General features: G+C 37.9%; 1 protein-coding gene across 1 annotated transcript in view; it reads left to right on the top strand.

Annotated features, from left to right (window-relative positions):
* The window catches only part of UBE2R2 (ubiquitin conjugating enzyme E2 R2), a 120955-nt gene that overhangs the window by 64441 nt on the left and 32117 nt on the right, over window positions 1-24397 (top strand). Inside the window, exon 2 of the mRNA XM_026008966.2 lies at window positions 20196-20282. Within this exon, the coding sequence (XP_025864751.1) occupies window positions 20196-20282 (87 nt within the window). The remainder of the gene's footprint in view (window positions 1-20195; window positions 20283-24397) is intronic.

Here is a 24397-nt window from a genome sequence, read left to right as displayed (position 1 = left end):
TATGTTGGAAACATATCCTATAGCAGATGTGAGCTGATGACATAGCATAAAAACTCAGCAGTGGGAGTGTCCTCATTTCACACTAACTCCAGGCACTAATCCAAATGCAACAGTAAACACTCTACATTTGCAGTCAGCTGAGCTATTACCGAGTATAGTTGTGTTTAGGACTGGGAACCTTTTTCTTAACCTGTTTAATGCTATGTTAATAACAGGATAGTAGGAATAATTAGAATATATTTCATTATTTATATTTAATTGTTTTTTGTTATGGCTGAAATTTCATATGAAAATAATTAGTGAGATAAGAAAATTACTTTAATATTTGCACATTGGGGATTATCTGAATTCTGTGCCAAGACAGTATATACTTCCTTTACATATATCGATGGTTTTTAAATATTTGGTTTTGCATCTTCAGGCCTCTTTTTCTTTGCCCAGAAATTTTTGAGTTTCATTAGAGTTCACATTTTGTTGGGGAGAATAGAGGGCCAGGGAAAGTTATAGTGAGAGCACATTAAGTTAAAAAAGATCTTGAGAAGACCTAAGAAGAATGAGATGGACAGAAATGCTTCGAGTTTGAGGAGACAGTTGAACTACAGAAATCCAGGAAATAAAATGGTTCAGGAAGACAAAATGTTAAATATGGGGAAATGCTTCTTGGTAGTCAGAGATGTGGACTAGAAAATAATTTGTTCCTCATTTAACAGGTCATCTGCTTTGGGAGCTTATACATACTTCTTACCTTTTAATTTCACAACTGAGTGATGGGATGAAATGACTCATATAAAAGTATTTATAGTCTAATGCCTGTCACTTAGCACTTTTTTTAAAAAAAGATTTTATTATTTATTCATGAGAGAGAGAGAGAGAGAGAGAGAGAGGCCCTAAGACATAGGCAGAGGGAGAAGCAAGGAGCCCAGTGTGGGACTCGATCGCAGGACTCTGGGATCACGCCCTGTGCCGAAGGCAGATGCTCAACCACTGAGCTACCCAGGTGCCCCTTAGTAAGCACTTTGTAAATATTATTTATCACCACTACCATTCCTATTTCCTCAGTCCAGAAATCTGAGAGTCATCCATGATTTTTCCCTACCTTTCAGTCTCCCAAATCAAATCAACCACTAGGTCTCATTGGTTATACTTCCTAAATGTCTTAAAGTAAGTCTTCTTGTGTTCATTTGTACTGTCTCTGCCTTTGTTTCCATGTGTGAGCCTTTCTACATTCTTTTCCTCCTGTGTTTAAGGTCCCTTTCCACTTTGGCCTCAATTTACCTTAGGTGTCATTCTTCTGTAAATCTTCCCTAATCATCTCAAGCATAGTTAAACATTTCTTTCACAGTGCTCTTTCAGCACTGAGTAAATACCTTACCTAAGGCCCTTAATTTGTAATCTTTGCATGTCTATCATTCATTTATTTATCTATCTATCTATCTATCTATCTATCTTTTCAGTTAGACCATAGCCATTCAGGGGTAGGGTTAGTGTTATAAATATGTGTTTCCTACCTCCCGTTGGTACCTGGCAACATGATTGGTCTTCAATAATATGCTGAATGGTTGAATAAATGAAAATATTAGCATAAATGTTCAGTGTATCTGAATAACTAAAAATAGATGTCTGATGAGTTAATTGATATCAAGTTAATTGATATCATCAATATCATATAATTGATATCATTGATACAGTTAGAAATGGCCTGAGCATTTTAGAGAAGGAATATGTAGTAATGATACAGAAGCTATTTTGGATGTCTTTGACCTGAGTTTGTAGTTTGGTCAAGAAGGATAAAGAGTTGCTTGAAAAGAGTCTCTCAAAGTTTAAATTACTTCTGTAGGGGCACCTGGGTGGCTCAGTGGTTGGGCATCTGCCTTTGGCTCACGTTGTGATCCCAGGGTCCTTGGATCGAGTCCCGCATCAGGCTCCCCACAGGGAGTCTGCTTCTCCCTCTGCCTCTCTGTCTCTTATGAATAAATAAATAAAAATTTTAAATAAATAAATAACTTCTATAAAAATAACAAAAATGTGTATTTTTAGATGTGATCTTTTGGATTTATTTCTTATATTTCTTGACATAGCCATATACCAATCAAATTTAAAATTACTTCATGAATGAATTGTAAAGGGCAAACTTCAGATATTTAAAACTTGACTGTATATATGAACTTGTCTAAAGATTATACTCTATGTAGTATGTTTACTTAACAGTTTCAGAAATAAATGGGTAAGTGGTGCTTGGGTGGTTTAGTTGGTTAGGAGTCTGCCTTTGGCTCAGGTCGTGATCTTAGGGTCCTGGGATCAAGACTTGAGTCTGCCTCTCTACTCAGTGGGGAGTCTGCTTCTCCCTCTCCCTCTGTGCTCTCTCTCTCTTAAGTAAATAAAATCTTTTTAAAACGATAAATGGATAAAATCTAAATATGGGAATCCCTGGAATATCATAGATGCTACTTTCACCTAATTTATACTTAAATTATTTAGTTATTTTACTTTGTTTTCATCCTTAGCATAACAGTGGTGAAAGGTCTTCTGGGTAATTTAGAACTGGGTAACTAACTAACTTTGGGTACTAGGTATAAGGAACTATTCCATTTTTACAGTTTAAAAAGATACAGATAGGGGTGGCTCAGCTGGTTAAGCATCTGACTTTGGCTCAGGTTATGATCCCAGGGTTCTGGGATCAAGCCCCACATTGGGCTCCCTGCTCAGTGGGAAGCCTGTTTCTCCCTGACTCGTGTTCTCTAATACATAAAATCTTAAAAAAAAAAAAAAAAATACAGATAGTATGATTAAGCAAAAGCTTATTGGTAATTAAGTAGATATTTTTGCAGAAAGAACGAGTGCTTGTATATGCAATGCTTAATTTGCAAAATAAAGATGTTTGTGTCAATTCCACTTGTGACCCACGAGAACCCCCTAATATCAGATTTCCAAAGGAATATTTAACTATAGCTCCTACATTTCATATTTACACATTTTGGAAAGAAAAACACACAGTACTTTTCATAAACTCTTTAGAAAAAAAGAGAGAGACGCCTGCATGGGTCAGTGGTTGAGCATCTGCCTTCGGCTCAGGGTGTGATCCCAGGGTCCGGGATCGAGTCTCTCTCATCGGGCTTCTTGCAGGGAGCCTGCTTCTCCCTCTGCCTGTGTCTCTCCTTCTCTCTCTCTCTCTCTTTCTTATGAATAAGTGAAATCTTAAAAAAAATAAATACTGTACTTTTCTATTACAGTAAAAACTTAATAGGTAAAAATTATTAATTGAAGATTAAGATGACCCACCATGTTTGTCTTTTTATTAAACATTTTTACATTAATTTGCATACTTCAGGTCTTTGAATTTATTATTCCAAGTGTCAATTTTCATTAAGATTTTATTTAAGAGAAAGAGAGCGTGTGCATATACATAAGAGAGAATAGCAGGAGAGGTAGAAGGGCAAGAAGAGGGAGTGAATTGCAAGTAGACTCCATGCTAAGCACAGATCCCTATGCAGGCCCAATGGGATGACCTGAGCAGAAACAAAGAGTCTGATGATTAACTGACTAAGCCACCCAGGTGCCCCTCACATGTCATTTTTCATTGCAAAGCAGGTATATAGAAATGTATAGAAAAATCATGAATAAAAATATTTTTATTTTATTTAAAAAAATATTTATTCATGAGAGAGACACAGAGAGGTAGAGACACAGGCAGAGGGAGAAGCAGGCCCCCCTCAGGGAGCCCAGTGTGGGACTCGATCTCAGAACTACAGGATCATGCCCTGAGCTGAAGGCAGAGTTTAACCACAGAGCCACCCAGGTGTCCCCCCACCCCTAAATTTTTTTTAATTTATAAAAGTAATATAGTAATATAAGTTCATGTTTCAGTCATATAGAAGTTAGGCTCATTCTTTTAATGACCCTTTGGCCCATCTTCCTCCCTCCTTCACTTCTACCGCTCTGTTCCCCAGACATAGCCATCGTCAGTAGTGAGGAATACATCTTTAAAATCTTTTTTCTAGGGACACCTGGGTGGCTCAGCAGCTGAACACCTCCTTTCAGTCCAGGGCATGATCCTGGAGTCTTGGGATTGAGTCCCACATTGGGCTCGATGGAGCTGCTTTTCTCACTGCCTGTGTCTCTGCATCTCTCTCTCTCTCTCTCTCTCTCTCTCGAGTGTCTCTCATGAATAAATAAAATATTAAAAAAAATAAAAATCTTTTTTCTATATATTATATGTGAAAACATAATTAAAGATTTTATTTATTCATGAGAGACACGCAGAGAGAGAGAGGCAGAGCCATAGGCAGAAGGAGAAGCAGGCTTCATACAGGGAGCCTGATACGGGACTTGATCCCAGGACTCCAGGATCATGCCGAGCTGAAGGCAGGCACTTAACCACTGAGCCATCCAGATGTCCCACAAGCGTATTTTTTATGTTATTTATGATATATATTATTCTTTAAATATCTATTTATTTATTTTAGAGGGAAAGGGAGGGAGAGAGAATTTCAAGCAGACTCCCTGCGGAGTTGCAGAGCCCAATATGGGGTTCAATCTCATGATCATGATTCATGATCTGAGCTGAACCAAGAATGGGATGCTTAACTGAATAAGCTACCAAGGTGCCCCATGATATATAATATTTTTAAGTAGCATCAGTCCATATACAGCCGTTTACCTTTTTTACTTAACACATCTTGGGTATCTTTCTCTCTTGGTGTATATTGGTCTATTACATTTTTATAATAGCTACAGAAGAGAGTCTCAGAGGAGTTAGACCACTCTAATATTTGAACCAAAAAACACAAATCTCAGTTTATTGCTTGCTTAAGAACTTTTCTGGTTGGGATCCCTGGGTGGTGCAGCGGTTTGGTGCCTGCCTTTGGCCCAGGGTGAGATCCTGGAGACCCGAGATCGAATCCCATGTCGGGCTCCCGGTGCATGGAGCCTGTTTCTCCCTCTGCCTGTGTCTCTGCCTCTCTCTTTGTGTGTGTGTGTGTGACTATCATAAATAAATAAAAATTAAAAAAAAAAAAAGAACTTTTCTGGTCAACCACAGTCTGTCCAAGTAGAGCAGACTCATCTTTAATGGTTTTGAGAAGTGTAAAGTTTAGGAATTAATTTCTTGCAGCCATGGTGGTTTAGCATCAACAGTGACATTCGTAGGGAAGACAGTTAATGATTGATAATTCAGAAGTGTGTTCTTTGAAGTGTGTTCTTCATTGGCTGGCTTTCAGGTGCAAGGGGCTGTCACTGATAGGTTGGCTTGAAAAAAATATAGTCAGCAAGACAAGTTGTTGTTCCTATGTGGGTTTAAAATTGTTTCTTGGGACGCCTGGGTGGCTCAGGAGTTGAGTGTCTGTCTTTGGCTCAGGGCGTGATCCCGGGGTCCTGGGATCAAGTCCTGTATCGGGCTTGCTGTGGGGAGCCTGCTTCTCTCTCTGCCTAGGTCTGTGCCTCTCTCTCTCTGTCTCTCATGAATAAATACATAAATTCATAAAAACAAAACTGTTTGTTGTTGTTCCATAGCTGTATAACTAACTGTCAAGTATTGGTTAATCTGTTTAAAACTGTTTCTGGTAGCTATTTTATTATGGCTACAGAATAATGAATCTTTTGCTACTAGTAGATGGACTCCTTTTAAATTCTTGGTGAGATTAAGGATTGTCCAGCTCTTTACCAGTGTTGTTGATTCTTCTTAAAGATAAGATTTGGGGGTGCCTAGGTGGCACAGTTGGTTAAGCACCTGCTTTGGCTTGGGTCATAACCTTAGCATCCTGGAATCAAGCTCTGAGTCGCTCAGCTGCTTCCCGCTCAGCAGGGAGTCTGCTTCTCCCTCTCCCTCTGCTCCTCCACCCCCCAGTCATGCTCTCTATTCTCTCTCTCTCTCTCTCAAATAAATAAATCCTTTAAAAAAAAAATTGGAGAAGGATAAGGTTTGATCTTTTTATCCTTGAAAATGAATTCTGATTTTTAGTTCCAGTTACTATAAGCACCTTCATCGAAAGGGAGAGTCCTTTTCCCAACTTCCTTGTGTTGAATCATTCTCCTACCAATTTTAAATGTTGCATTTATTTGTTTATTTAAAATTTCTTTTTTTAAAGATTTTATTTATTTATTCATCACACACACACACACACACACACACACACACACAGAGGCAGGCTCCATGCATGCAGGGAGCCTGACGTGGGACTTGATCCCGGATCTCCAGGGTCACACCCCAAGCCGAAAGTGGTGCTAAACTGCTGAGCCACCAGGGCTGCTAAATGTTGCTTTTATTGTTTTCTTAATAACTTTTTCCACTGTTTCATTGACCATATACATTTTCCCTTGTAATTATTATTATTTTTTAAAGATTTTATTTATTTGTTTATGAGAGACACAGAGAGGGAGAAGCAGGTTTCATGCAGGGAGCCTGACGTGGGACTCGATTCCAGGTCTCCAGGATCATGCCCTGGGCCAAAGGCGGTGCTAAACCGCTGAGCCACCCAGTCTGCCCTCTTGTAATTATTATTACAGCTTTATAGGTTGCTTTTCTGTCTGCTAAGGTAGCCCCCTCCATTACTGTTTTTTTTTCAATAATAGTGTTATTTTCGTAATTTTTATATGAACTTTATAATCATCTTGCCAAGTTTCCACCATGTTCATTTGGTTAATAGTGGCATCTATTGCTATAATAATGGTATGATTATGCTGGTTGTGCAAAGAACCCTAACGCGGGATCCCTGGGTGGCGCAGTGGTTTGGTGCTTGCCTTTGGCCCAGGGCGCGATCCTAGAGACCCGGGATCGAATCCCACATCAGGCTCCCGGTGCATGGAGCCTGCTTCTCCCTCTGCCTATGTCTCTGCCTCTCTTTCTCTCTCTCTCTGTGACTATCATAAATAAATAAAAATTTAAAAAAAAAAATTTAAAAAAAAAAAGAAAAAAAAAAAAGAACCCTAACGCTTTTTAAAAAAATAATTGTATATTAGTCATCCCCCTCCCTTTCTTTTTTAAGCTTTTTGTAGGTTTGAAATTTTATTTAAAAAAAAAAAAAAGAAATTTTATTAAATATGAAAGTAGAAATAGGAGTACAATAAACTCCTGTTTACTTCCATAATTACATTGTAGCAAATCTATATATATGTACTTTATCCACTCTTCTACATTATTTTGTAATTGATTTCAGACATATCATTTCATTTGTGAATATTTCAGGATGTATTTCTAAAGTATATAGGCTCCCTTTTAAAAAGTAACCATAATACTATTATTACAGTTGAAAAAGTTAGTAATCCCATAATATCCCACCAACAAAACTCTTACATATCTTTAAGATTTTTTAAAGATTTATTTATTCATTCATTCATGATAGAGAGAGAGAGAGAGAGAGGCAGAGAGTAGCAGGCTCCATGCCAGGAGCCCGACGTGGTGATCCCGGGACTCCAGGATCGCTCCCTGGGCCAAAGGCAGGCGCCAAACCGCTGAGCCACCCAGGGATCCCCTATAGCTTTGTTTTAGCCATTGTCCTAATGGATTTTACAGGCATTAACCCATTTAATCCTCAAACCAAGCTGTTTCTTTTCTTTCTTTTCTTTTTTTTTTAAGATTTTATTTATTTATTCATGAGAGACAGAGAGAGAGAGGCAGAGACACAGGCAGAGGGAAAAGCAGGCTCCATGCAGGGAGCCTGACGTGGGACTCAATCCCGGGTCTCCAGGATCACACCCTCGGCCAAAGGTGGCGCTAAACTGCTGAGCCACCCGGGCTGCCCTTTATTTTCTTTTTTAGATATTTTATTCATTTATTTGAGAGAGAGAGAAAGAGCACGCACAAGCAGGTGGAGCAGCCAGCAGGAGAGGGAGAAGCAGGTTCCCTGCTGAGCAAGAAGCCCCATACAGGGCTTGATCCCAGGATCATGACCTGAGCTGAAAGCAGATGCTCAACTGACTGAGCCACCCAGGTGCCCCAACAAGCAACCTTATTTTATTGATGAGTAAAACTAAGACACAAGTTAAGTATCTTGCTTGAGATAATAGCTCATTAGTGGCAGAGTTGGAAGTCAAGCCAGGCAGTTTAGCTTCTTGAATGGATATCCTTAGCCATTACTGTTCTATGCTACCTTTTTTTTTTTTTAAAGTAGGCTCCATATCCATTGTCAAGCCCAACATGGGACCTGAACACACAACCTTTAGATCAAGACCTGAGCTGAAACCAAGAGTTGGACACTTAACTGACTGAGCCACCTAGGCATCCCTTCCATGCTGGTTTTCGTATTGTTGTATATATCATGTATTGTTGATAAATTTTCGTGCAACTAGGGTTGCCTGGGTGGATCATTCATTGTCTGCCTTCAGCTTAGGCAGATCTTGGGGTCCTGTGATCGAGCCCCACATTGGGCTTCTTAGCATGGAGTCTGCTTCTCCCCCTCCCCCTTCATGCTCTTGCTCTCAGATAAATAAAATATTTAAAACAATTTCCATACAACTATACCTAGTTACTCTGCAGAGATTTCTCTTAATAATATTTAGTAGTCTAGGAAGACATTTTGGGAGACCTAAACACTTGGCTACACAGACAATATTAAATTTTATTGATCATTTCTGTTGTCCTAGAAAGGACAATCTAATTACCCCCCTAGAAATGTGATAGAGGAGGTTACATTTTCAACTTATTGTGGAATTCCCAACTTATTATGGAATTTTCAGTGTTAATCCAAGTATAGATTATATAACTGTAATAATTAGGCTTTCTAACGTATGTACAGATTTTAGAAGTAAGATTGATTAAATGGAAAAGATAGAAAATGTCTCCTAACTTAACCTTGTCTTTTTTTTTTTTTTTTAAGATTTTATTTATTTATTCATAGACACAGAGAGAGAGAGAGAGAGAGAGAGAGGCAGAGACACAGGCAGAGGGAGAAGCAGGCTCCATGCAGGGAGCCCGATGTGGGACTCGATCCCGGGTCTCCAGGATCACACCCCAGGCTGCAGGCGGCGCCAAACCACTGCGCCACCAGGGCTGCCCACCTTGTCTTTTATCCTGTCCAACCCACCTTTTTGGTGCTTTTCAGAGTCATTTTTCTAAAATATACATCTTGCTGTTATTTTTTAAATTAGATTTTATTTTCTTAACTTCCTACTATCACCTAAAAAAGGCTTTAACTTGTCTTCATCCAGTTTTATCTCCTGTAGTTCCTACCAAGCATCCCACTAGCCATACCTGACCCTTCTATATCTTTAATACTAGCTATCACTCTGCACCTCGTGCCTTCATCTCTTTCTTCTGCTTTTATCTATCCAGGGAACTATTTAGGCAACATCTAACCACAGTACCAATACATAGTAGTACTCAGTAATAGTTGAACCAATGAAGTCTTTCCTGTTTTTGCCCAGCAGACTAAATCACTTTTCTTTACATAGGACATATTGTTAAGTGTTATACTGTGATTCTGTCTCAGCTGGATTTTGGGGCAGGGTGTGTGTGTGTGTGTAAGATTATTTTCATCTATAGATTCTTAGTACCCAGCCTGGAAATGTTTAGTAAGATTTTGAATGAATAATGGCAAAATAGGCTTATTTACAACTTAAGTTTTAAGAAGCAATTTGGAATTTTATTACTTTGGTGGGGGCTGTCCAAGATGGTTTGTTTATTTTGTTCTCCTACTGCTTCTTGGTCATTTGGAAACCAGCACATGATTTGTTTAATGACGTCTTAGTTGTAGTTTGTGAATATCCTAAATATTATCTTTTTAAGTCCCAATGAATATTCCAGAATTTCCTTGACCTTGGGTCTTAGCAATCTTCAGGCACAGAAAATGTTTAAGGCAGTGAATAGAAACTGAATTTACAGTCATCAGACTGCCCTCCTCCAAGCCATACCTTTTAAGCTTGTTATGGAAAGATCAGTCTGTAAAGGACGCAGTTGTAAACATCTATATCAATTCTTCTAAGTACTAGGAATGCATGCTTGTGTAAATAGTTTAAGTACTTTGCCTCTTTAAGATTTCAAAGCTAATCAGATAGGGTTTTATTTAGCCACATTTTACTCATTCATGAATGCTGAGCTCTAGGAGCAAAACAAATATTGAAAAATTTAAAAAGCATATAATACAAAATGGGCCAGAGAGGCATCTAGATTTCTATACTTAGTTTTGCTACTTCGGTGCTTTCGTTCTAAGAATTTTAATTCTCATTTAATTGCTGATTCTAAGTTTAAGCTCAAGTTCAGTATTTCAACAGCACTGGGCACAGGTGATGTACCTTTTTCTGTTATATACAGGTTACTCTGTAACCATTCAGTGTTACAGATTTGGGCAAAATGTGATTGGCAATTGGCTGCTTGGTCTTTTAATTAACTCTTAGTAATGCAGTTCCATATTTTACGCACTTGAAAGTTTTGGATCCCACATACAGCATTTTGGGAAGGGAAGGTTTTACTCTGTTTTAAAGTATCTCAGGGGGACACTGGAAGGGTGGCTCAGTGGTTGAGCATCTGCCTTTGGCTCAGGGTGTGATCCCCGTATCCCAGGATCAAGTTCTGCACTGGGCTTCCTGCAGGGAGCCTGCTTCTCCCTCTGCCTATGTCTCTGCCTCTCTCTATATATCTCTCATGAATGGATCAATAAAATCTTTGAAAAAAAAAGGTATCTTAGGTTGACCTACTAAATTTAAAAACAAATACTAAGTTTTGCTATAAGTGTTTTCCAGAATTCTAGTTATTTTAGATAGAGCTACAGGAAAATGAGTTACATAGGCACTTTGGCTTATCTTTCTTGTATTTGTAAGCTAAAAATTTCTGGCCAAGATCCCGTAAGGCATTTATAGGAAACTTTTATAAAAACTTGTTTTTGTGGTATTTATAATTTGTAAAGCTTTCATATATATTATCATATATTGGTTGAGGTATTTTATTTATTGTTTAGTGTTTCGATGCTATGTTACTTTAATTTTACTTTTTCATTGCAAGTATATAGAAATAGTTATTTTTGTGTATATATGTATATAGATATATTTTTAAAGATTTTATTTATTTATTTGACAGAGCACAAGGAGAGGGAGTGGCAGGCAGAAGGAGAAGCAGGCTCCCTACTGAACAGGGAGCCCAATGTGGGGCTCAATCCCAGGGCTTCTGGGATCGTGACTTGAGCTGAAGGCAGACATTTAAGTGACAGAGCCACTCAGGCACCTGTTATTTTTGTATCCTACAGCCTTCCTGAACTCCTGTATTTGCTCTAGGAGGTCTTTTTGTAGATTCTTTGGGATTTTCTTCATAGACAATCGTAATCTGTGAATAGAGGTGGTTTTAGTTCTTCATTTCTTTTTTAAAAAGATTTTATTTATTTATTCATGAGAGTCCCAGAGAGAGAGAGAGGCAGAGGGAGAAGCAGGCTCCATGCAGGGAGCCCGACATGGGACTCGACCCTGGGTCTCCAGGATCAGGCCCTGGGCGGAAGGTGGCGCTAAGCTGCTGAGCCACCTGGGCTGCCCGTAGTTCTTCATTTCTAATCTACATGCCTTTTATTTCCTTTCTTTGTTTATTGCATGGGCTAAGACTTCAGTACAGTGTTGAGAAAGAGTGGTAGGAGCAGACATCCTTGCCTTCGCATCTCAGAGGAGGGGCACATTCAGGTTTTCACCATTAGGTGTGATGTTAACTATAGGATTTTGTAGCTAACCTTTATCAGGTTAAAGAAATACCTTCCTATTCCTATGTTGCTGACAGCTTTTATCCTGAATTGGATGTTTACTTTTTCATATGGTTTGTCTGCGCCGATTGAGATGATCCTGAGTTTTTTCTTGTTGAATTAGACATATTTTATACAGTGTAAAATGAATAATGGTTTTAAAATGTTGAACCAGTCTTGAATTTCCGTGATTAAAAACACACTTGGTCATGATTTATTACTCTTTTTAATATAGTGCTGGATTCCACTCATACATACCACTGAGATATTTTTATGTCTTTGTTCATAAAGGATATTGGTTTGTAGTTTAATTAATTAATTAATTTATTTATTGATTTATTTTTTAAAGAGCACTGCTTTATTTATTTATTTATGATAGTCACAGAGAGAGAGAGAGAGGCAGAGACACAGGCAGCGGGAGAAGCAGGCTCCATGCACCGGGAGCCTGATGTGGGATTCGATCCCGGGTCTCCAGGATCGCGCCCTGGGCCAAAGGCAGGCGCCAAACCGCTGCGCCACCCAGGGATCCCCTGTAGTTTAATTTATTATAATGTGTTTGGTTTTCATATCAGGGTATATTGCTGGCCTCATAGGATGAATTGGAAATTATTTCCCCTTATTGCATTTTCTAAAAGACTTTATTTAAAATTAGTGTTCTTGCTTCCTTAAATATTTGATAGAATTTGCTATTAATGCTGTCTGGCTCAGGAGACTTCTTTCTGTAAAGACTTAAATAAAATTCAGGATTTTTAAAGACTTTTTAAAAAGTAATTTCTACATCCAATGTGGGGCTCAAACTCACAACCCTGAGATCAAGAGTTGTATACTCCACTGACTGAACCAGCCAGGTACCCCAAAATTCAGTTTCTTAATAGATATAATACCATTCATGTTTTATATTTCATCATAAGTAGCTTTTGGTACTTTATTCTTTTGAATTATTTGTCTATTTTTATAGAATTTGTTGAATTTTATGAGCATGAAGTTATATATAATATTTCCTCATCATTCTTTTAATATTGGTAGTTATAATAGTGAGGTCACCTGTTCTGGTCTTAATACAGGTATTTCTATATTCTCTTTTTTTATCGGTTTAGCTAGAGATTTATCAGTTTTTTTGATCTTTCAGAGATCTAGCTTCTGGTTTTATTAGTGTCTCCGCAGTATTCACATTTATCAGTTCCTTTGAGTTCTGCTTTTATCTTAAGTTTCTTCTGGTTTCTGGTTTAATTTCTTAGTTTCTTATTCTTGTGAAGCATAAGTTTACAACATTGAATTGAAACCATTTTTTTCCTTTTCTTTTGTATTATTAAAGTATAGTTGACATACAATATTTCAGGTGTACAACATTAGGGGTTCAATATTTATATAAACATTACAAAGTGATCACAATAACTCCAGCTAACATCTGTTACTATACAAAAATGTGAGAGGATTATTAACTATATTCCCTATGTTGTACATTGCACCGTCATCATGTCTTACTTAATTACTTACTTACTTATGAGGTTTGTACCTTTTAATCCCTTTCCTCTATGTTGTCTGCTGCCTCCTTCCCCTGTGACAGAAACTAGATTATTCTCTAGATTTATGAATCTGTTTCTGTCTGCTTTGTTTTTTAGATTCCACCTATATGCAACCCTAAATTATTATTATTTTATTTTATTCATAAGAGACATGCAGAGAGAGAGAGAGAGAGAGGCAGAGACACAGGCAGAGGGGAAGCAGGTTCCATGCAGGGAGGTCCTCATCAGTTACATAACTTGCAAATATCTTCTCCCATTTGGTAGAGGTTGCCTGTTTGTTTCGTTGGTTTCTTTCACTATGTAAAAAGCTTTTTAGTTTGATGTAGCCCCATTTGTTTATTTTTGCTTTTGTTTCCCTTGCCTGAGGAGATAGATCCCCCACCAAAATATTGCTCAGACAGATGTCTTAGAGCTTATAGCCTATGTTTTCTTCTAGGAGTTTTAGGTTTCCAGACTTTTTTTTTTTTTTAAAGATTTATTTATGATAGAGAGAGAAAGAGAGAGAGAGAGAGAGAGAGGCAGAGACACAGGAGGAGGGAGAAGCAGGCTCCATGCCGGGAGCCTGACGTGGGAGCCTGACGTGGGAGCCTGACGTGGGAGCCTGACGTGGGACTCGATCCTGGCATGCCTGGGGACAAAGACAGGCGCTAAACCACTGAGCCACCCAGGGATCCCCTAGGTTTCCAGACTTAAAAATATTTAACTTTTTATTCTCTTTTTGAGTATTTTTTAAAAAGATTTTTATTTATTCATGAGAGACACACAGAGAGAGAGGCAGAGACACAGGCAGAGGGAGAAGCAGGCTCCATGCAGGGAGCCTGATGTGGGACTCGATCCCAGGTCTCCAGGAACACACCCTGGGCTGAAGGCAGCGTCAAACCACTGAGCCACCTGGGTTACCCCAGAGTGTGTGCGTGGTTTTTTTTTAAAGATTATTTATTTATTTATTTATTTAATTTATGATAGTCACAGAGAGAGAGAGAGAGGCAGAGACATAGGCAGAGGGAGAAGCAGGTTCCATGCACCGGGAGCCCGACATGGGATTCGATCCCGGGGCTCCAGGATCGCGCCCTGGGCCAAAGGCAGGCGCCACACTGCTGCGCCACCCAGGGATCCCTATCTATCTATCTATCTATCTATCTATCTATCTATCTATCTATCTATCTATTTATGAGAGACAGAGATAGTGACAGAGATAGCAAAAAAGAGGGAGAACATGAGCTGGGAGAAGAAGCAGGCTTCCCCGCTGAGCAGGGAGCCCAAGCGACCTAGGGCTTGATCCCAGGACCCTGGGATCATGACCTGAGGTAAAAGCAGATCCTTAACTGACTGAGCCACCCAGGTGCCTCTGAGATTTTTTTTGTATATGGTATAAGAAAGTGGTAATTTCATTGTTTTGCACATAGTTGTCCAGTTTGGCCAGCACCATTTACTGAAAAGACTGTTTGTTCCCCATTAGATATTCTTCTTTGTTGAAATTCATTGACTATGTAAGTGTGAGTTTATTTCTTGATAGTTCTGTTTTTGCATGCTATCTTACTTATTCATTAAAATCCTTAGAATATTAATCAGAGTTATTTTAAATTCCCAGTCTGCTAAGTCCAACACTTAAGCCATTTTTTGGTTGTGATAATTGTTCTGTTTATTTTTTATTTCACCTTTTTGTATGCCTTGTGATTTTTTTCTTGAGAGCTGGATATGATGCATCTTACAGGTATAAGTTACTCTGTAAATAGGTCTCGGTAATATGGTGGTGAGGTGTGAGAGGAGTGGGGAGCATTCTGTACTCCTATGATTAGGGCTCAGTCTTTCTTAAAGCCTTTGCCTCCGGACTATTAACTTATCACAGGAATTTTTCAATTTCTTCCTCTTTTTTTCTTCCTGTTTAACTTTGTTCCTTTTTTTTTTTTCTTCAGATTTTATTTATTTATGAGAGAGGCAGAGACATAGAGGGAGAAGCAGGCTCCCTGCAGGGAGCCTGATGTGGGACTCAGTCCCAGGACCCTGGGATCAGGACCTGAGCCAAAGGCAGATGCTCAACCGCTGAGCCACTCAGGTCTTCCTATTTTGTTCCTTTTTTAAGACTGTTCTGACTTGGGATCCCTTCAGTGGCTCAGCAGTTTAGTGCCTGCCTTCAGCCCAGGGCGTGATCCTGGAGTTCCGGAATCGAGTCCCCACATCAGGTTCTCTGTGTGGAGCCTGCTTCTCCCTCTGCCGGTGTCCATGCCCCCCCCCCCCCCCCCCCGCCCCGTGTGTGTGTGTGTGTGTGTGTGTGTGTGTGTGTGTGTCTCTCATGATTTAAAAAAAAAAAAGAAAGAAAAGAAAAGACTGTTTTGACTATTCTGGGTCCCCTGAATTACAACCTTATACCAACTTTTAGTACCAGCTTTTTCATTTCTATAAGAAAGGGAGCTGGAATTGACATAAAACGATGTTGAATCTGAAGATCAGATGGAGGAGGATTGCCATCTTAATAATATTGTCTTGTAATCCATGAATATGCAATATCTTTCCATTTGTTTAAGTCTTTAATTTCTTTCAACAGTGTTTTGTATTTTTCAGAGTATAAGTTTTGTGCCACTTTTGTTAAATTTAAGTTTTGTTTTTGATGCAATTTCAAATGGAATTAAAATTTTTTTTTCAGTTTATTTAAATTCTACTATATAGAAATATAATTGATGCTGGTATATTGATCTTCTATCTTGCAACCTGCCGCACTTGTTTACTTGTTCTAATAACTTTGAGTGGATTTGTTTGGATATTTTATATACAAGGTTATCTGCAAATACATTACTCTATTTTCTTTTCAACCAAGATACTTTTTATTTTATTTCCTTGCTCAGTTGCGTTAACTAACATCTCCAGTACGGTGTTGAATATAAGTGGTGAGAGCAGACATCCATGTCTCATTTCTGAAACTAAGGGAAAAGCATTCAGCCTTATACTGCTAAATATGATGTTAGGGCTTTTAAAATCAATGCCCTGATCAAATTGAAGAATTTACCTTGTATTCCTTTTTTGGGTGTTTTAAATTGTGAAGGGGTATTCAATTTTTGAGGTATTCTTAGGGATACCCTGGGGATTATAATTAACATAACTATGGTAGTTCATTTAATACCATTTTAATTTCAGTAGTGTACAAAATTTTTGTTTCTAGACATAGAGATGGCCAACATGAAAAGATGTTTAACATTACTAATCATCAGGGAAGTGCAAATCAAAACCACAATGAGAGAGACGCCTGGGTGGCTCAGTGGTTTAGTGCCTGTCTTCGGCCCAGAGTGTGGAGTCCTGGGATCGAGTTCTGTATCAGGCTCCCTGTGTGGAGCCTGCTTCTCTCTCTGCCTATGTCTCTGTCTCTCTCTCTCTGTCCCTCATGAATAAATAAATAAAATCTTAAAAAAAAAAAAGCCAATGAGATATCACCTCACGCCTGTCAGAATGATTAAAATAAAAAACACAAGAAACAACAAGTGTTGGCACGGATATGGAAAAAAAGGAACCTTTGTGCACTGTTGATGGGAATGCAAATTGGTGCAGCCACTGTGGAAAACACTATAAAAGTCCTTTAAAAACTAAAAATAGAATGTGTCACCATATAACCCAGTAATTCCATCCCTGGGTATTTATCCAAAGAATATGAAAACACTAATTCGAAAAGATATATGCACCCCTGGTTTATTGCAGCATTATTTACAGTAGCGAGATGTGGAAGCAATCCAAATGTCCATCCAAGGTGCATGGATAAATGAGGATGTGGCAGGATGTATATATACAAAGATACACGTGTACACATATACAATGGAATATAACTCAGCCATAAAAAAGATGAAACTTGCCATTGGTAACAACATGGATGGGTATAGAGGGTATAATTCTAAGTGAAATAAGTAAAAGAAAGACATATACCATATGGTTTCACTCATATGGAATTTAAGAAACAAAAAAGACCAAAAAAAAAAGTAGACTCTTAAACGTAAAGAACAAACTGGTGGTTACCAGAGTGGGGGTGGTTGGGTGAAATAAGGTAATGGGACTTAAGAGTATATTTATTGTGATGAGCACTGAGTAATATATAGAATTTTTGAATCACTATGTTGTACATCTGAAACTAATATAACACTATGTTAATTACACTAGAATTAAAAAGTAAAAATTTAAAAATTTTGCTTCTTTTTAACTCTGATCCCTTCCCTTCCCTTCACTGTTCTCTTATTGCCATACAAATTACAACTTTATGTATTATGTGCCCATCAGCAGAGTTATAATTATTACATTATATAATTTTCTTCTAAATCAGATAGAAAGGAAGTTACAAACCAAAAAAAGAGAAAAATACATTTAGAACGTATGCTATCAGGAGTTCTTGGTTTTCCTTTATCTAGTAATGTCTTAATTCACCTTCATTTTTTGAGAAATAGTTTTGCTGGATATTGAAATTTTGGTTGATAAATTTTGTTTTTTCAGCACTGCTTTGTGGCTTCCTGGTTTCTGATTACAAATTATCTGTCTTATCGAGGATTCATTATGCTTGATTGTGTCTCTTGCTGTTTTCAAGATTGTCTTTGGCTTTCAACAGTTTAATTATGATATACCTAGATGTGGAGTTTATTCTAGTGGCATTTGTTGAACTTCTTGCTTATGAGGCTTAACGTTTTTCATTAAATTTGGATACTTGGGGTCATTATTTTGTCATATATTTTTCTTTATGCATTTGTTTTCTCTCCTGCTGGCATTCCCAGTATGCATATGTTGCTTTTTATTTCTTTAGATGGGGAAATCTAAACTGATATATCTTTAAGTTCACAGATTTTTTCCCCTTGTTCAGATCTGCTGTTCAGCCCATCTAGCTTTTTGTTATTGTACTTTGCCACCACCCCACAATTCATATTTGGGGCTTTTTTCCCCCTCAAAAAACTATTCAGTTTATATTTTATAATTTCTATTTATTGCTGTTTGCAGTGTGCAGAGACATTTTTCTCATACTGTCCTTAGTTCTTTAGCCATGGTTTCCTTTAATTCTTTAAACATTTAATGCAGCTGATTTAAGGATTCGTCTGGTGAATTCAAGATCTGGGCTTCCAGTTTCTGTTGATTGGTTTTTTACCCTGTGTATGGGCCATACCTTGTGGGTTTTTTTTCCCCCATGTTCTATGGTAGTGTGTTGAAAACTGGTTGGATGTTTAAGTAATAAAATGTGGCAGTAGAATTTTTTTTGTTGCTGTTTATTGTGATTGTTTCCTTACTTAGTTTTCTGACCTAATTCTGTTTTGTCTATATTCTTGTTTGGGCAGTAAAGTCTCTACTTGGTTAGCTAAGCAGTCAACTGAACAGTGATTTCCTTAGTTTGATTTGATTTGATTTCCTGGAACCAGCAAGTTCCCGGGCATTCTAGAGGAGCTCTATGTGCATGCTGAGGCAAACCTTTAACATTCAGAGAGGCAGTTTTGAACTCTGCCTGAGCCTTTGCCATTACCACCTCCTTGTGCAGATCCTCATGTTCAGCCAGAGATGGAAGTTTAGGGTCTTCTAATGAATTCTCATGACTTTCCTGAGCATGTGTATAGCCTAGGCACATGCACAGCCCTATACATGGGCCTAGTCTTCTGGATTCTTAGGAATTTGTTAGAGTTTTTATATCTCATATCCTTGACTTTTCCTATTAAATTTTTTGGTTAGTTTTTTGTTAGACCTAACAGCTTTGAAGCTCAACATTTGCCCATCATTTTTGACAATACACACGTCCCAAGGAAAATTACTTTCACACTGTCCAAGCTACAGATCAGGTCAAATATAGACAGCCTTGCAAGTGAATTTTTCTAGGGAACTGTTAAAAAGGTCAGATAGTGACAGTTCTTTGGAATTAAGGCTCTGAAGAAATTTCAGCACATTATGTGGCTGCTTGTCTTCACTTTGAATGTGATTTGTTAGTTTTAAGGTTACTACAGCTCTGGAGGTCAGGGCACGGGACTAGGGCAAGTTAAAACACCGCAAAGTTCACTGTTCTTATTGAGGGTCAGCTCTTTTTCTTAAATAGAGGTTCCTTGAATTTCTACTAGCCTTTGGTTATTTTCTAAATTCTGAAAAATTGGTTTCTTAAAATTTTTGCCAATTTTCTCATTGCTTTTATTGAAGAAGTTTTGAGCTTCCTGACTTGCCATGTTTACTGGTGGTTTTAGCTTATTTACCCTTAGCTTGTCCTTTCTGTCCCTTCCTCACGCTCTTTTTACTGTACCGTTAGATGAGGGTCTTACTGAGTAGCTTTGTATTTGAAATATGGGATACTGCCAAGGAAAGCTGCTGCAGTTATTTATAATAGCAAAAGACTGAAAACAACCCAGATGTTTCAAAATATGGAAAATTTTTTCTAATGATTCATCTATATGTCTGGTCTGTATGATGGAACATTACACAGACACTAACAATCATGTATTTGGAGATTATTTTATAGGAAAATGTATGGTTATTGAAAGGAGAAAAATATAAAATGCAGTATATTCAAATTTTTGGAAATAAGTTTTGTAAAGAAAGAAACATATGTATACACCAAAAACTCCTGGAAGGAGTTATATCAAAATGATAGCATTTATTATTTCTGGGTGGTGGTTAAGTGAGTGAAAAATGGCCTTTGTTCTGTTTTATGTACCATAAGGTTGTGTTAATTATTTTTTGAGATAAAAATAAAATGCAGTAATTAGTGTGACACACCTGTACCTATTACTGTTTTTCCCTCTTGAGTTTATTTATTTATTTATTTTTTTTCCCCCCCTCTTGAGTTTAATTTAAAATTAAATGGCTGTTGAATTTGGTGATTTAACATAAGCTCTTATAAATATTTGAAGAGATGCTAATAAGAACTCTGACATTGGGGCTAACAAAATGTATATGAGCAGTTGTTAATCATAACAGTCTACTTTATTAAAAGGAATTTGTTTCACTGGGATATAATAGGGTGAATTATTAGGCATATGAAAAACCTGTAGTCTCATTTATTAGCATTTCATTTTTTTTTTCTTTTCAGGCGCACATTAAATTTCCTATTGACTACCCATATTCACCACCTACCTTCAGATTCTTGACCAAAATGTGGCACCCCAACATTTATGAGGTAAGAGACATGTGTTGTGAATTTCTCTGAAGATTTTTTTTTAGATACAGTCCTTTAAAGTAACCTTTATATCTGCATACACTGTGGTAGTTATGCTATAGCCACAAGGGTGTATTCATCATTCCCTACTTTTAATAGTCTCTAGTTTCATTGTTCAAAATTGAAGGTAGAAGGTAGTTTTATACCAGTGTAGATTTTACTTACGAATGAGGGTTTATAGAGTCCTGAATTTGAATCTCCATATGTATAAATTAGCACACTGGAGCAGCTTTATAGTTTTTACAACTTGCTTTTTCTTTGAGGCATTATCTTTGGGATTTTCTCTCTTTTTTTCTTTCTTTTTCCTATTTATTTATTTTAGAGAGTGCACACACAGATTGGGGGTGGGGGAATGGCAGAGGGAGAGAGAAAATTCCAAGCAGATGCCCCACTGAGTGCGGAGCCTGATGTGGTACTTAATCCCATTACCCTGACCTGAGCTGAAATCAAGTCAGTCACTTTAACTGACCCAGGTACCCCCCCCCCTTTTTTTAGAATGAGGGGGAGAGGCATAGAGAGAGAGAGAGAATCGTAAGCAAACTTCACGACTTTGAGGAGCCCCATGTGGGGCTCAATCTGACAACCCTGAGATTGTGACTGAAATCAGGAGTTGGATGTTTGACTGAGCCACCCAGGCACCCCTCATTTCCTGTTTAAACAGAACAAACTGGTGCTCAAAAGGTGGTATGTATTTACATTTCCAGAAATAAGTTCCCAGAGTGTTGTTTTCTTTAGTATCTTTAGTATTTGACATAATCACAATATGAATAAACAATAATGAATATTATTCTGTATAACTAAGTTATCCATTACAGGAGAGAGATTATAGAAGCAATTTGCTGTTTCATAAATTCAGCGTGAGTTCAGTACACATAGAAATATTTTTGTTTTTGTCCATGTAGTATATATATAGATTTTATTTATTTATTTATTTATTTTTTAAAGATTTTATTTATTTATTCATAGAGACACACAGAGAGAGAGGCAGAGACACAGGCAGAGGGAGAAGCAGGCTCCACGCAAAGAGCCTGAAGTGGGACTCGATCCAGGGTCTCCAGGATCACGCCCTGGGCTGCAGGCAGTGCTAAACCGCTGTGCCACCGGGGCTGCCCTATATATAGATTTTAGATGGCAAGAGAGAAGTGAGAAAACTCAAGCTGTTGTTTTGTTATTGAGAACTAATTTACCTTAAAGCCATGTATTCACTTGTTTCCACCTCACGTTATCTAATTCTCAAACCCCTCTCAAATAAAAAACAAGAAATAAGGAAAAGGATTCAAAACTGTAGAGGAATAAAGTTTTTTTTTTTTTTTTTTTTTTAAACAAAGTAGGCTATTTAGTCCTGTCTCTTTAAAATTTAGCATTAGGTCATTATTTTTTAAAAATATTTTTCAGATTCATAATAAAATTTTCAGTGGTAAAATAATGCATGTGTATCTTACAAATATGTAGTTATTTTCCATGCCGTATATGTATTCTTTTTAAAGAAGCAATAAGGGGCAGCCCCGGTGGCGCAGCGGTTTGGCGCCTCCTGCAGCCCAGGGCGTAATCCTGGAGACCCTGGATCGAGTCCCATGTCAGGCTCTCTGCATGGTGCCTGCTTCTCCCTCTGCCTGTCTCTGCCTCTCTCTCTCTGTGTCTCTCTATGAATAAATAAAGCCTTTAAAAAAAATAAAGAAGCAATAAGTTGGGATGCCTGGGTATCAGCCAGTTAAGCATCTGCCTTCAACTCAGATCATGATCCTCAGGGTCTTGGGAGCAAAACCTGGGTGGGCTCCCTGCTAAGCAGGGAGCTGCTTCTCCTTCTCCCTCGGCCTCTCTCTTCCACTCATGTGTTCTCTCTCCCTCTTTCTCTCTCTCTCAAAATCTTTAAAAAAATAAAGAGGTCATAAGTCATAGGTAGGATTTAATTTGATATATAGTTGTGGTGGTCATAAGAGACTCTTCTCACATAAGTTAATTTATCTTTGCTACAAAAAAGGGTGACTTTTTTTTTTTTTTAAGATTTACTTATTTAGAGAGGGAACCCACATGCAACAGGGAGAGGGGCAAAAGGAGAGAGAATCTTAAGTAGACTCTATACTGATTTCGGAGCCTGATGTAGGGCTTGATCTTGCAACTCTTGAGATCATGACCTAAGCCAAACCAAGAATCAGACATTTAACCAACTGTGCTACTCCTGCTTCCCAGAATTGAACTTTTTGAGGACCTATGTCAGTATTTGTGATTCTAGTGATTGGGACTCCTGCTTCTTGGTCAAAGGGATATTCTTAGCTGTTCTCTTCTCACCCAACCTGTGTTGTCCACCTAAGGTAGAAACGTGGTGGACGTCAGTGTCAAATTGCTCTGGTCACCAAAATGTTCACTGCTGAGTTATTTATAATAGAACTGCAGGGAGATGGGGGCCAATGAAACACTCCCCCCAAAAAAACAATGCAGACTACTCAAATGCCAGAAAAAGGAAAAAAAAAGAAAGAAAGAAACAAAAAAGCCCGAAAAAGGGACTTGATGAAAGAGTTTTTTGACATACTAACTTCATGGGCATTAAAAATAAATACTGTAGGGTACCTGGGTGGCTCAGTCAGTTGAATCTCTGACTTTTGATCTCAGCTCAGGTCTTGATCTCAGGGTCTTGAGTTCAAATCCCTTTTGGGCACCACACTGGCCATGGAACCTACTAAATAGTTTGAACGAGTGAATAAATATTGTAAAGATTATTATTGTTAAAAGATAGTTTATTGGAATGCCTGGGTGGCTCAGTGGTTTAGCGTCTGCCTTTGACCCGGGGCATGATCCTGGGATCCAATCCTGCATTGGGCTCCCTGCATGGAGCCTGCTTCTCCCTCTGCCTATGTCTCTGCTTTTCTTTCTCTCTCTCTCTTGAGTCTCTCATGAATAAATAAATAAATAATCTTTTAAAAAAAGAAAATATATCAAGTTCTAAAAATCATAAAAGCTTTGGTTACAGTTTTGTTAAATACATCCATGGACACAATACTGCAACCTCAAAAGTAATAAATGCTGCAGTGTTATGTAAGTGAAGTTAATTATTTTAACATTTCCATATTTGTGAAATTTATAAATATCAAGGGGAAACTTGGAGAACAAAAATTTAATATGACAGATGCCTGGGTGGTTCATTGGCTGAACGTCTGCCTTTGTCTCAGGTCATGATCCTGGGGTCCTGAGATCGAGTCCCTTATCAGGTCCCATAGGGAGTCTGCTTCTCCCTCTGCCTATGTCTCTGCTTCTGTCTCTCATGAATAAATAAAAAAAGTCTTTAAGAATAAATAAACATTTAAAAATTTAATATGGGGGATCCCTGGGTGGCGCAGCGGTTTGGCGCCTGCCTTTGGCCCAGGGCGCGATCCTGGAGACCCGGGATCGAGTCCCACGTCGGGCTCCCGGTGCATGGAGCCTGCTTCTCCCTCTGCCTGTGTCTCTGCCTCTCTCTCTCTCTCTCTGTGACTATCATAAATAAAGAAAAATTAAAAATATATATATAAAAAAATAAATAAAAAAATAAAAAAAAATTTAAAAAAATTTAATATGGACTTGTCACCAATCATTCTACTCTTATCTGCTCTGTAATATGTAGCATGAGCTCAAAAATACAGTTTCATCGTTATAGGTAACTATATTTTCAGAACTAAACAACCAATAAACCCCATTTGCCCCACAGACCATGTATTAAAATGAGATTTTCATACATACTGTAATTCACTATGAACTTTACAGCTATGGCAACTCAGAATATCCTTGTTCTTTATCATTTAAAAAAATAGATTAATTTTCTAGAGTAGTTTTGTGTTCACTGCAAAATTGAATGGAAAACACAGTTTGATGATCTTTAGGATATGTATTTTAAAATATTATTGTTTTAATAATGATTAAAAATATATACTACTGTTTCAATATGCTTTTCCTAAGACATGTTGTCTTAGCTTGAGCTGCCATAACACTATCATAGAGGAGATGGCTTAAATAAATGAAACTTATTTTCTCATAGGTTAGGAAACTGTAAGTCCAAGATCAAGGTACCAGCACGGTTGGTTTCTGAAGACTTGTGGCTTATC

This window comes from Vulpes vulpes, chromosome 12, assembly GCF_048418805.1.
Source record: "Vulpes vulpes isolate BD-2025 chromosome 12, VulVul3, whole genome shotgun sequence".
In the NCBI taxonomy this organism is placed as follows: domain Eukaryota; kingdom Metazoa; phylum Chordata; class Mammalia; order Carnivora; family Canidae; genus Vulpes; species Vulpes vulpes.
The sequence above is the reverse complement of the archived record's forward strand: the minus strand, read 5'-3'. Positions and strand labels throughout refer to the sequence as shown.